General features: G+C 40.2%; 1 protein-coding gene across 2 annotated transcripts; it reads right to left on the reverse strand.

Annotated features, from left to right (window-relative positions):
• Positions 1 to 6,363: 6,363 nt before the first annotated feature.
• Positions 6,364 to 10,798, reverse strand: LOC129830324 (uncharacterized). Of its 2 annotated transcripts, none has more exons than XM_055892827.1 (11): positions 10,470 to 10,798; positions 10,037 to 10,077; positions 9,730 to 9,827; positions 9,491 to 9,617; positions 9,224 to 9,390; positions 8,944 to 9,095; positions 8,711 to 8,855; positions 8,522 to 8,615; positions 8,324 to 8,402; positions 7,839 to 7,915; positions 6,364 to 7,709 (listed from the first exon to the last, which is right to left on the reverse strand). In XM_055892827.1, exons 3-11 carry the CDS (start codon positions 9,782 to 9,784, stop codon positions 6,590 to 6,592), a joined length of 2,016 nt encoding a protein of 671 aa, XP_055748802.1. In that variant the 5' UTR covers positions 9,785 to 9,827; positions 10,037 to 10,077; positions 10,470 to 10,798; the 3' UTR covers positions 6,364 to 6,589. The 2 variants fall into 2 exon arrangements, with proteins under 2 accessions (XP_055748802.1, XP_055748793.1); XM_055892818.1 differs by having other exon boundaries at positions 10,241 to 10,798.
• Positions 10,799 to 14,157: the final 3,359 nt, after the last annotated feature.

Below are 14,157 nucleotides of genomic sequence, written 5' to 3' on the forward strand. Positions count from 1 at the left end.
TTTTTAACAGGAAAGATACCTTGCACCTTCAATGTCTTAGCTTTAACTTATCTTGCACAACACACTAATTATAACATGAGTAAATGTAATTTTTTTTAAACTTTTCCAATAGGATTGTGTATGTGTAATATAAGTTGTAACCACTCACCTGATGTATTAGCTGTTTTTATGCATTTCTCTCAGGGTTGTAATTTAAGAGTCTCATTGTTGCAAATTCTGTGGTAGTGTTATAATGCATCATACATTTCATAACGTTATGGAATTGTTTTTAGATGTTTGTTAGAATTTAAGATGCATACTAAACAGAAGAAATGTTAATATTGAGGCTTATACAATGATCTTACAGTTTCAGAAATTATGTTATTAGTGACAAAAACACGCTAGCTACAGTATGTACGGGAAACGATATTGATGTGTACCGGCAAATTTAATGCTGTGTTGAAATGTGTATAGATAGACTAAATTTGAACAATTTTGTCCATAACAATTCTCAACATCCACCATGCCAAAGCTTACAAGAGCTATCCAGTGATTTAAAAATATATATATATATATTGCCTTGTAATAATACAATTACTGTACAACTTATTTTGTAGTAGTAGAGTAGTTAAAAAAATACATATATATGCATTAACATTTATGTTATCCTTTTACTTCCATTTTTTTTTTTTTTTTTTACATTTTACACTTCAAAATGTTGTCAGTCATGCATACTAAGTGCCTGTTAATGTTTTGGTTGTTTGTATCTGTTTATAAATAAAGCAAATGTCTATTGTAAACTTTTGTAAAAAATTGGTTAAAGTAACCTACTTTGTTCCTTCTCGTTGCCACAGAGGACTCAAACACAATCTGATTTTAAAAAATTGAAACCAACAGGTGCGCTTACTTGTGCTTCTTCGGTTTGTGTCTCCCAAAGTGTTGGTAAACGTCACTGGGCAAGTGCAACACTTTCATTTTTACTGGGAATTGAAGTTCTAGATTGCACATTCAATAAATATCAGAGGTTATTGTGTGGGACAACAACGTGCAATACACATTATGCTCAGGAGATGGTGCTAAAATACAACTGTAGGCATCAATTTAGATCAGAATGAAGGTAACAGTAACGTTGAACATTTATTTTTTATTTCACCTTTATTTCACCATACAATATAAAGCACTCTAATTAAACTCCTATTACAACTATTCCTTTCTAACGACTGTCAGGTAGCACCTATACTGTTGCGGTTCTCCTTTTCTTAGATGCAGGAAACGGATATGTTAACTCAGTCCAAGCAGAGACGTTTGCATCATGATAATGCACTTCTCTTTTTTTCCCACCATGGCAATAGATTGCGTGTGCTGTTTTCTATTGCAAGTTCTTTCTGGTACTGTACGTCATATAAAATGTGTGATACATACATTGGTGGAAAAAGTACTGAATTGTCATACTTGAGTAAAAGTAAAGATTCCTTAATATTGTAGCGACCCGCACAGACAGCTGTGTGTTATGTGTTAGGCTAATAGGTGGTTGTGTTCGCGGGGTCCGACATGTCAATCAACCTGCTATCTGCCAATCACGGGAATGCCTGGAATGTTCTGATGCCGGGCATCCTGGCGGTTGGCGGAGTGGCGTGGAGGGGGGTTGGGCAGGGGGATGGCGCATTGGAAGTTAAGACCAGGTTTTGCCTTTGTTCTCTCTCTTACGTCTGGGCTTCACAAGAGAAGGTCACGATTGGCTTGTGGGTTATCTTTCATTTATTTGGTGTGGGCTACGGCCAAACAGTAGCCTGTGTAAAGTTGGTTTAATAAACCGTCCATTCGTAAACTCAATCCTCTGTCTGGACAGTCGTTCTTTTATGATCTAGTCAGGTCATTACAATATAAAATGACTCAAGTGAAAGTCACCCAGTAAAATCCTACTTGAGTAAAAGTAGAAAAGTATTTTGGTTTTAAATATACTTAAGTATCAAAAGTAAATGTAATTTCTAAAATACATTTAGCTATCAAAATAAAAGTATAACCATTTCAAATTCCTTGTATTAAGAAAATCAGACGGAACGATTTTCTTGCTTTTTAAATGTATGGTTAGCCAGGGGCACACTCCAACACTCAGACATAATTTACAAACAAAGCATTTGTGTTTAGTGAGTCCGCCAGATCAGATGCTGTAGGGATGACCAGGGATTTTCTTTTTAAGCGTGTGAATTAGACAAATTTCCTGTCCTGCTCAGCATTCAAAATATAATGAGTACTTTTGGGTGTCAGGGAAAATGTATGGAGTAGAAAATACATTATTTTCTTTAGGAATGTAGTGGAGTAAAAGTTGACAAAAAATATAAATAGTAAACTACAGATACCTCAAAAAACTACTTAAGTAGTGCTTTAAAGTATTTTTACTTAAGTACTTTACACCACTGGGTACATATTAAAGGTGATGCAGACTTTCAGCCTAAAATATTTTCCATTGCAATTGCTCCCCTTAAAATGCATCTATGTCCAACATTACACTTGCAACAATTTAGATAGAAAGCTAAAAAGAACCGGATAAAAGTGATTTCATTGTTAGTACTCCATAAAAGTGATGTATATTTTCTCCCTCTAAAAAGGACATTAATGTTGATCACTGGCAGGAAGATGTGACATCACTGCAGTTCATTTGTTCTCCAAGCAAAGTTCAAGAGCAGGGCCCATAAATCATGGGTGGATGACGACCTTAGAGAAGCACTGGACCAGTGAGGGCACCAGAGGTCCCACAGTACTTCACAGGTAATTGAGTATTGATTGCATTATAATCAGAATCCTAAAGTGTTCTTCATTTGTGCTATTTTTTAGTCAATTGTGCAACTTGATCCTTTGCAAACAAACATAAAGAAGAATGTGTGGTATAAGTCCTGAAATGTGCATTGAGCACCTGGTATTTCTAACACTAACTGGACCGAAGCTTAACGTTCTCTGCAACAGAGAAGTACATAGGTATTTGAGCTATTAAATGGCAATAACAGAAAGTGGTGCCCATGACAGAATATTTAAATAAATTCATATTTTCAAGACAACCTTTGAGCTGCCTTTTAATCCTCAACAAAATTCAATTTTTCAAGCCTGTGAAAAGTCATTTCCATCACTTGCATGTCCTGTCCAAAGCATTCGAAGTATGACATAGCTGTGAATGCCACCATGCATTCCTGCGTGCTTGCTCAATATAAGCATGACAAGTTGGCATAGCAGACCTGTGGCTCTGTGAAAATGGCCTTTCACCATCCCCTCCGGTGTCTCCACAATGCTATCTTGGCCTTTGTTCAAAAACAGCCTGTCACAAAATCGCCACAATACCATGAAAGAAATTATGCTGAATGCCTCAGTCATTCCAACCGTATATTATTATTGATGGTTAAACTATGGCAAACGCCTCACAGTTTTCTGCATGATAAACCATCGCTATGTGTGTCACTAGTCAGGTAATCTTTATTCAAGCTTCACCAGCGCCCACAGAGATGGCCGCCTCGCTTCGTGTTCTTAGAAAACTATGTAGTATTTTGTTTTGTTATGTAATATTTCTTACACTGTTACCCCAGGAAATCGTCAGTCTTTTACATACAGCTGGGAGGAACTATTGGATATAAGAGCAACGTCAACTTACCAACATTATGACCAGGAATACGACTTTCCCGAAGCGGATCCTCTGTTTGGACCACCACCCAGGACAATGGATTGGATCCCAGCCGGCGACTCAAAACAAAGGCGCCACAGAATGGGCAGACGGAGCGGTCTTCTGATCAGGCTCCGTAGACGGGCACATCGCCCACCACTCCCGAGTATACTACTTGCCAATGTCCAGTCTCTTGACAAGGTAGACGAAATTCGAGCAAGGGTTGCCTACCAGAGCGACATCAGAGATTGTAACATTCTCTGTTTCACGAAACATGGCTCACTCTGTATATGTTGTCAGGGTCGGTACAGCCACCCGGTTTCTTCACGCATCACGCCGACAGAAACAAACATCTCTCTGGTAAGAAGAAGGGCGGGGGTGTACGCCTTATGATTAACGAGTCGTGGTGTGATCATAACAGCATACAGGAACTCAAGTCCTTTTGTTAACCTGACCTAGAATTTCTTACAATCAAATGCCGACCGCATTATCTACCAAGAGAATTCTCTTCGATTATAATCACAGTCGTGTATATCCCCCCTTAGCAGACACCTCAATGGCCCTGAAATAACTTAATTGGACTCGATGTAAACTGGAAACCACATATCCTGAGGCTGCATTTATTGTAGCTTGGGGTTTTAACAAGGCTAATCTGAAAACAAGGCTCCCTAAATTTTATCAGCATATCGAATGCACGACCAGGGCCGGAAAAATACTGGATCATTGTTACTCTAATTTGCGCATACAAAGCCCTCCCTCGCCCTCCTTTCGGCCAATCTGACCACGACTCCATTTTGTTGCTCCCTGCCTATAGACAGAAACTAAAACAGGTCTGTTCAATGCTGGTCCAACCAATCTGATTCCACGCTTCAGGATTGCTTCGATCACATGGACTGGGATATGTTCCGGATAGCGTCGAACAACAACATTGATGTATACACTGATTCGGTGAGCGAGTTTATTAGCAAGTGCATCGGGGATGTTGTACCCACAGCGAATATTAAATCCTTCCCCAACCAGAAACCGTGGTTTGATGGCGGCATTCGCGTAAAACTGAAAGCGCGAACCACTGCTTTTAATCAGGGCATTTGTATTCAACCGAACACAAACAGTGTAGCTATTCCCTCCGCAAGGCAATCAAACAAGCTAAGCATCAATATATAGAAAAAGTAGTCACAATTCAACGGCTCAGACACGAGATGTATGTGGCAGGGTCTAGAGTCAATCACGGATTAGAAAAAGCTGGTGTGTTTAGGACATATTCAATCAATCCCTATCCCAGTCTGCTGTTCCCACATGCTTCAAGAGGGCCACCATTGTTCCTGTTCCCAAGAAAGCGAAGATAACTGAGCTAAATGACTATGGCCCTGTAGCACTCACTTCCGTCATCATGAAGTGCTTTGAGAGACTAGTCAAGGATCATATCACCTCCACCCTACCTGGCACCCTAGACGCACTCCAATTTGCTTACCGCCCCAATAGGTCCACAGACGACGCAATTGTAATCACACTGCGTGGCAATGCACACCTCCAACTCAATCATCAAGTTTGCAGACGACACTACAGTGGTAGGCTTGATTACCAACAATGACGAGACGGCCTACAGGGAGGTGAGGGCCCTCGGAGTATGGTGTCAGGAAAATAACCTCACACGCAACGTCAACAAAACAAAGGAGATGATCGTGGACTTCAGGAAACAGCAGAGGGAGCACCCTCCTATCCACATCGACGGAACAGTAGTGAAGGTGGAAGGTTTGAAGTTCCTCGGCGTACACATCACGGACAAACTGAAATGGTTCACCCACACTGACAGCGTGGTCAAGAAGGCGCAACATCAGACTGTTAAACAGCCATCACTAACACTGAGTGGCTGCTGCCAACATACTGACTCAAATCTCTAGCCACTTTAATAATTAAAAATTTGATGTAATAAATGTATCACTAGTCACTTTAAACAATGGCACTTTAGATAATGTTTACATACCCCACATTACTCATCTCAAATGTATATACTGTACTCCATACCATTTACTGCATCTTGCCTGTGCCGTTCGGCCATCGCTCTTCCATGTATTTATATGTACATATTCTTATTCATTCCTTTGTTGTTGTGAAATTGTTAGATTACTTGTTAGATATTACTGCATGGTCGGAAGTAGAAGCACAAGCATTTCGCTCCACTCGCATTAACATCTGCTAACCATGTGTATGTGACAAATAAAATTTGATTTGAAAGCGCTTTGAAGAGAAAAAAGTCTTTGTTTTCTACAATAAACACTAAAAAACATTAACTTAATCCTCAGAAAATAACCCTAAACAAAGCCAATTTCTTTGTTTAACCTGATTCGCAACACATCAATGACATCAGAGGATGGCTCTACTTTGTGGGCGTGTATTTCCATGGAAGCTGCAATGTACTTGTTTCAAGGAACAGCGCAGAATAAGAAAGTAGACCAACCACTTTTTTCATCAGATATTCAACCTCAATGTTTGCATGAGGCTTGTACTGTTAACACTATTTAGCCTATCAAACATCAGATGCAATGAAACTGTCTGACTATTTTACTATTTTGGGAAGCCATTAGAAGAGAAGTCACTTTTAGAGGCTGGAGACTAGTTTGACGACCTTGATGTGTAATCTAGATGTTATTGCTCAGTATTTCAACTGAAATACTGAAATAGATCCCAGATGATGAACAACATGTTTCAGACAGATGAGGCAAAGGCAAGACATGTTCTATCTCTTCAACAATTAACTGTTGCAGTTTCCCACACACAAATGTTTATTTACAGAAGCTGTACATCCAAAATGTGGAACATTTCTGGACTTGAGGCTACAGCATTTTCATGGCAGAATGGTATTCAAACTGTTTGTATAATATAGAAAAAACATATATATGAGCTCAAGTCCCCAAAATAAAAGAAATTGTAAAGTGAAGTGCAAAAGTGTCTACCGTATAATCACACACAATGATAAGAGCTGTCATTGTCTATTTGCATGGCTTGGTCTGAACAGAAAGCAGTAAGAAAGGGACATCCAGGTATCGGACATTGTCCTCCCTGTGAGTTGGGTATGACATTTAGAGGCATGTTCCCCATGGAGCTTTGATGGATCTCAGTCTCCAAACACTTGTTCAGCAGTTTGTCTGAAACCCACTGATGTGGACTATTTTGTCCCAGGCTCTGTAAAGTCTGATAATCAACATCACTCGGGGGGAGACAGCATCCAGGGTCAGGCAGGCTGTGGTAACATGGATTCACATCGTAAATCAGTGGCTCGCTACTGTCCACATCCTTTAAACATTTAAGTGGCAGTGGCACATCCATGAAGGCATCAGTTCCTCTCTCATTGTCCTTACCGACCGCCTCACTGAAGCTCTGATATCCAGGAACGACACTGATAACATTGTGAGGTTTGGACACATTGCTGTCATTAGAGCCGTAGATCAGACTGGTGTCCTCTGCCGATGTGGTTGTCTCTGAATCATGACTGGCGCCATCACACGGGTGATATGAAAAGTCGGTTTGCAAGAGGGGTGCACAGTTAGTGGACAAGTTAAGATCTTGTTGACCAGTACCAAGAAACAGCTGTGGATGGGCATTTTTCAACACTTCAGCCTCACCAGAATGGTAGGAGGAGTTACAAAAGAGCAGAGGCTGCGTAGGAAATGAGGATGTCTTACTTGTTGTTAACTCTTGAATGGAGTTGAGGGGCACTGAGGGGGAGTAGGTAATATTGTTGTAACAAGATAACCCACAAGAGCCTCCAGACTCACTCATGAAATGAAGAGGATTGTAGTCAGATGAACACACACCAATGTCTCTATTTGACTCAGGGCAGTTCATTTGTGTACCATCATCTGTCATAGGAGGGGCTAAAAGCAATGACTGAGGATTCCCGTCCAAAGGAACAAGGCTGGGAAAGACTTTGCTCAGGGCCTCTTGAAGATGGCTAATGATCTGCACATTACTAGGCTCCGGGCTCATGGAACATGTGTGGGCATAACCCAGGGAAGATGATGAGTCAAGCTCTGAGCCACTACCTCTTCCACTGCTCCCATCTACTATTGAGGGGTTTGGCCTGTAGAGAAAAGACAAGCGGGCAACTTACAGTGAATTAAAGCTTATTTTCATTCAAGGACTTGACTGCCCACGCGAATAGGACTGAACCCGAAGACACCTTTTCATTATAGTGCATCTATACGCTCACCATGTTTTTCCTTCAGTGTCCATTTTTGAAGAATCAACATAGATGGAGGATAAAGGTATTTTGGGAGGAGAGAATACCTGTGGTGGAGAACAAACATCACTAAATGCAAATACACAAATGGAAGGAATTACAGTATGAAAGTAATGAAGGTCTACAGTTTATTTAAACATAGAATATTTAAGCAATAAGGCCTAAGGAGGTGTGGTAAATGGCCAATATACCACGGCTAAGGGCTGTTCTTTTACACAACACAACGCAGAGTGCCTGGACAAAGCCCTTAGCTGTGGTATATTGGCCATATAGCACAAACCACTGAGGTGCCTTATTGCTATTCTAAACTAGTTACGAATGTAACGATTCTAAAATTGTTATATATTTTTAAAAATTGTCATACCCATGGTATACGGTCTGATATACCACGGCTTTCAGACAATCAGCATTCAGGGCTCAAAACACCCAGTTTATAATTGGAGATAGAGCCTCACCTTAGGTACTCCTGGAACCATATACAAAAGGTCTGGGTTTGAACATTTAGGAATATTATCCCACAACTTGGTTTTGAGTCTGCAGAGGGGGGAAATAGGAGGATTTGAAAGCCTATAGGGCCAATATGAAGCTGTATGATAACAAATGTTTGTGGAAACAGACATACTGTCACCTACAGACATGTCAGGACAACTTACCTAACACAGCACCAAAACAAAGCACTTGTAATGATGATAACAGCAATGGAACTGAAAACAATGACAATCTGGAGTACTTTCCGAGATGATGCAGCTGTGGAGCAGAGAAGAATATACAATGAGCTACAAGGTGAAAGTGAAATTAAGGTTTGAAAACCCATGGATGATACATCTCATTTAATCACTTACGGTTGGTGAAGTCCAACTCTTCACTCCAGTCACTGAAACGGCCGCTCATGTCAGTATAGGTTCTGACCTTCAGAGCATAAATGGTGTTTGGCTCCAAGTCTCTGCTAAGTAATTCATGGGAAGTTGTTGAGTCATTTTTGGACACCTGTAAGAAGAAAGGAAAGAGCTAGAAGAAATGTTGTCTTTGTGATGTGACAGCAAAAGGGGGATGGCGGTATATCACCCTCCTTTACCTCATCTGTTTCTCCTTTCTTTCTGTAGCTCAATTCGGCAATCAAGTCCTTAGAAAATGGTGCATCATCAGGGTAGTTTGTCTTCCATTTGACCAGGAAATTCCCATTTTCTGTTGGTTTCACCATTTGAACGGTGGGAGTTTTGGGTTTTACTGTATAGGGCAATGATAGGGATGGTTTGACATATCAATCAATTAAAGAATGGTTTAATTTCATGCAATATTCTTTATAACAGTAATTCATTTCCAAATAGCAATCTGCATATGTAGATGCAACTCACTGCTGCATTTGATACAGAGGACTTTGGAATTTAGGCGCTTCCCAGAATTCCAAAGTGTTGCATTAAACTCCTCCCCAATAATAAGGACCATTGGATCAATAGAGCATCCACATTTGGAAACATCATTGGACCTCTCCTTTTCCTTGAAAGTACAATCATTCTGGCCTCTGGGAAATAAGTTGAATTATAATGCAGTTTTGAAATGAAATATGACTTCTTGGTGAGATTAACATCGACAATAGAAAACTTAAACAATCATATACTTACATATTTTGTGAGCCCAATAATTTCAATGTCATGTTGTATTCAGCACACTTAGACTTGTCAGTTGTAAAATGACAAACCATACTTTTGTCATAATCGTTGAAGCATTGAAGATTTCTGTCACTCATTGCTACAAGTAATTAACAAACAAAAAGCTTGTCAAAAGTTAATCATGATCAGGCAAAAATACTGTGGTTAAATCTACTTACATGTTTATAGGCTATATTCAAAAGACTGCTTACCATCATCAGCTATCAAAGTCCCAAAGTTTGTAACTATAATAATCAATAGAAACATTGTTGCTGAATACTTTAGAGTAAACCACACAGTATAATTCAATCTGAAATCAGAAAGAGAAAATGTTTCATGTTAGTGTTTAAATTCCTGCACATTAAAATAGGCTACATGTAGGCTAAATGTGAAGAAGTGACTATTAATACAGTAATACGGTTTTTGTGGGTCTGCAGTTGTTGCTTTTGTTAATAGACCTAACTTTCCCACTACATTCCCTTGATTACATAGAGATATAGCAAATCGAAAGTCACTCACCCACACAATGATAAATTATAATTTTGAGGAAGTACTCATTCCTTTAAAAGAACAAACAAAAAACAATGAATCTATAATACAGTATATAGTCTTCATACGATCTACAGTGGTAACAATCATTTGTCACTTTACATAAATAGAAAGAGCTGCTGTTTTGACAACTACGAATTGCTTACTGGAAATTACAGATCCAATAGGACACACCTTTCATGGGAAGTTCACCCCCTTCCTTGTATGACCATATCGCACGCACGTACGCTTTGTTTTTGTTTTATGGTTGATTACCAACTTCGAATTCCATCAATGACAACGTAATAATATTGCAATCTTTTTGCAACTTGATCTATTGCCGGGAAGTCCGTTTTCAGATAAAGACATGGAACACCGAGCCACATAGTTTCCAATCTTAAATCATAGCTACTGTACTGTTTACCTTTTTGCTTGAGACGCTTTTGGTCTACCAGTCCGCCTGGGGGCAGTAGCACCTTGGCTTCAAGATGGTTTTCCAGAAACACCGTAAACGTAACTACAGAGGAAGTGGTAGGCTAGTGCAAGCAGTGATGCAAATGTAGCAATTTGTTGCTAGATTTAGCAAGTTTTTAGATTTTTTTCAAACAGCACCTAGCAACAATTTTAGCTACTTAAAAAAAATGTATTTGGAACTTTTAGCAACTTTTGAATCGTGACTCAAACGCTAAAATGCATTTTTGCTCTAAATGACACAAAAACGAGTTTTCTCTGTCACACACTCAGTCACAACACACATGCCTGGCTGCAAAAGTGCATTGTGAGTGACGTCAGCAGCATGCGCTCAGCTCGTGCACATGCAGCATCAGGCCAGCAGTAATTTCAGCAAATTGCAAATCATTGTTGGCTGACTGCAGCAGCAGTAGTATGCGTTCGACGAGACAAACTCAATGAATATAGTTGGTCACAAATGTTTGATCTTGAACAGAACTTACAACATCAATCAACATGTCTCAATCAAAATTGTACAGCCAGAAGTACAGAAAAGAGTGGGAGTCTGTACCTGAATTTAAAGGGTGGCTGAAGCCAGTAATTGGGGATGATTGTTGGGCATACTGTGCGTACTGCAAATCAGATATGCTTGTAAAAATGTATGACATCAAAAAACATTGTTTTTACAGCAAAGCATATAAATAAATCAAAACTGTACAACCCCACAACGCAGTCTACATTACCACAGTTGGTTAAGAAAGTGGATAACTGCAAAAGAGCAGAAGCTACTATGGCAATGGCCATTGTTCGCTGCTAGCATGCGACCATTTAGGTATGGCTTGCAAAGCTGCCTTTTCAGATTCTGTGGCAGCAACAAACTTCCAAATGCACCGCACCAAGTGCACAGAAATGATTATGGGAGTACTGGCTCCTTATTTTCTCAAAAGAGTAACATCAGATGTGGGGGATGAGAAGTTCACTCTCCTTTTGGATGAGGCCACTGATGTCAGGGGGGGGGGGGGGGGGGGGGGGGGTGATGCCAGATCAATAGCAAAGGCGGTAGTTGAGTTTCTTGAGAAGTGTAACCTTAAAAAAGAGAATCTTCAGGGTATTGGCACTGATAATGCGTCTGTGATGACTGAGGTGCACAACAGGGTGCACAAGATTTCAAAGGAAGAATGTGCATTGCCCAATTTGGTATTCATCCTCTGTGTGTGCCATTCTTTACATTTGGCTGTCAGTGCAGCATCCAAAGAAACCATCCCTAGGAGTGTTGAGTACTTAATCAGGGAAACCTACAACTGGTTTTCGATTTCCCCAAAACGGCGCGAGGCGTACAAAGCAGTGTATGCCACCATTAATTGTGTCCAGAAACCCCTGCAGATCACCAAAGTGTGTGCACACATTGGCTATCTATTGAGCCTGCGGTAACTCGTATATTGAGCCAGTGGGAAGAACTGAAACTCCACTTTGAGTTGACCAAGGCCAGTGAGCGTTGCTAAATGTACATGTACAAGACCAATTATGTTTACCTGACATTCTTGAGATAATCCTGTCCGATGTACAAGTTGCAGTGAAGTCATTTGAGGGAGAGCAAACAGATCCTGTCAAGCTTTTGGACAATCTGGTACACCTCTTAACATCAATTTGCAGCAGAGTAGTCAACCATATGGGAAAAATTGATGTCCTGAAGGATGCCATTGATGGACATCTCAGTCCATCACCATACCTTGGGTACCTTTTCGAGAGCACGGTGTACCAACTCAGTCTTGCGCCAGAGGACAAAAAGGGCATTCGGAGACAGTGCATCAACTACATTGTTGCTTTAAGCAAGGAGCTGCAAGCAAAGCTCCCAGACAACCTCGAAGCCTTGCGAAACATGGCCTTGTTCAGTGTTAAGGAAACGCACAATAAAGGCACCATTGAAATTATTAAAGTAGCTGAGCTACTGGGATACCATGTAACGAATGTTCTCCTCCTTGTCTGAGGAGGAGCAGGGATCGGACCAAAACGCAGCTGGTGATGAATACATGTTGAATTTATTTAAACAAGACGAACACGAAACACACTTGATAAATTACAAAATAACAAACGACGTAGACCGACCTGAACATGAGAACTTACATATAACGAAGAACGCACGAACAGGAACAGACTAGACAAACGAAACAGTCCCGTGTGGTACAAACACTGACACGGAAGACAATCACCCACAAACAAACGGTGTGAACAGCCTACCTTAATATGGTTCTCAATCAGAGGAAATGAAAAACACCTGCCCCTGATTGAGAACCATATCAGGCTAATTAACAATGAACCTAAACATAGAAACACATAACATAGAATGCCCACCCAGCTCACATCCTGACCATACTAAACAAAGACAAAATAAAGGAAATAAGGTCAGGAACGTGACATACCAGCCCCAAACAATTGATAAAATTGTTTCCCAATGGAGAAACATCTATCTGTTTAGGTGGGACTCAACTGAAAATACAGTCGAGTTTTGGAGTGAAGTCAATAACCACACGGACTCTTCCGGGTCAAATCCATTTGAAGAACTGTGCAAAGCTACACTCGCTGCCCTCTCCTTGCCACACTCAAATGCGGAGGTTGAACGGCTGTTCATTCAAATGAGTGTGATCAAGTCAAAGTTAAGAAATAGAATGTCACTGCACACTCTCAACTCCATACTCGTGGTGCGGTATGGACTGAAGCTGGCTGGTGATACCTGTTACCAGCATAAACTACCAAGTGAAGATCTGCAGCAGTTTGGTACCACAGCAGCATACAGCTTTAAGGCCACTCCGTCCTCTACTGCTGGTTTCGGCTCCGTGACAATGCAGTTGGACAGTGAAGATGAAGAGGATTTGCGTGCCAATCTATGATTCATCATATTTACAGTACGTATGCAAGGAGTGGACTTTCTGGAACTGGTGGAGACACACAGCTGATGGTGACAGTGTGTACTGCAGTGTGTGCGAGAACAGTGGCAATATCTGGAGGAAACCATTGAGCAGCTAGCCAGCCAAGCAGCACAGCAACCTGGAGAGAGCTGGAGGGAGATGCCTAGCGCACACATCATTATTTGAGTTAAGTTCCTTGTTCAATAAGATAGCATATATACCCTGTTATTAGCTTGTACCTATAATTGTTGATCAGTTAGGTAGCATGTTAACTAACTATCAATACACTGCTTTAAACTATATTTGTTCAGAATGTGTAGGTTTACTAGTTAAAAAGAAAATAAATAAAATGTAATTGTTCAATAATTCAATGTGTTGTGTTTAAAAATACAAATATGTGATCATATAAAATATGTTGTGTTTATAGTACTTTTAGAAATAAAAATATATGATAATAAACAAACAAATCTAAACTAACAAATGTCAAATCATATTTTTCGCCGAGATGGCCAGTCAATTTGAATAACGTTATTGTGTATTCTACATAATGACACAGCTTTACGTTATTACGTAATAACGTCATTTAGCAACTTTTATCAACCAATCGACCTGCCTCTAGCATCTTCCCCTGAAAATTTGTTGGCAACACTGCGTGCAAGTCTCACGTACAACCCGCTTAAACTAAGCTAGCTAGCTAACTTTTGACAAGTAGAAGCAGTGATGCTAACTTAGCAATTTTGTTGCTAGATTTAGCAA

The sequence above is a fragment of the Salvelinus fontinalis genome, chromosome 2 (assembly GCF_029448725.1).
Source record: "Salvelinus fontinalis isolate EN_2023a chromosome 2, ASM2944872v1, whole genome shotgun sequence".
NCBI lineage: Eukaryota > Metazoa > Chordata > Actinopteri > Salmoniformes > Salmonidae > Salvelinus > Salvelinus fontinalis.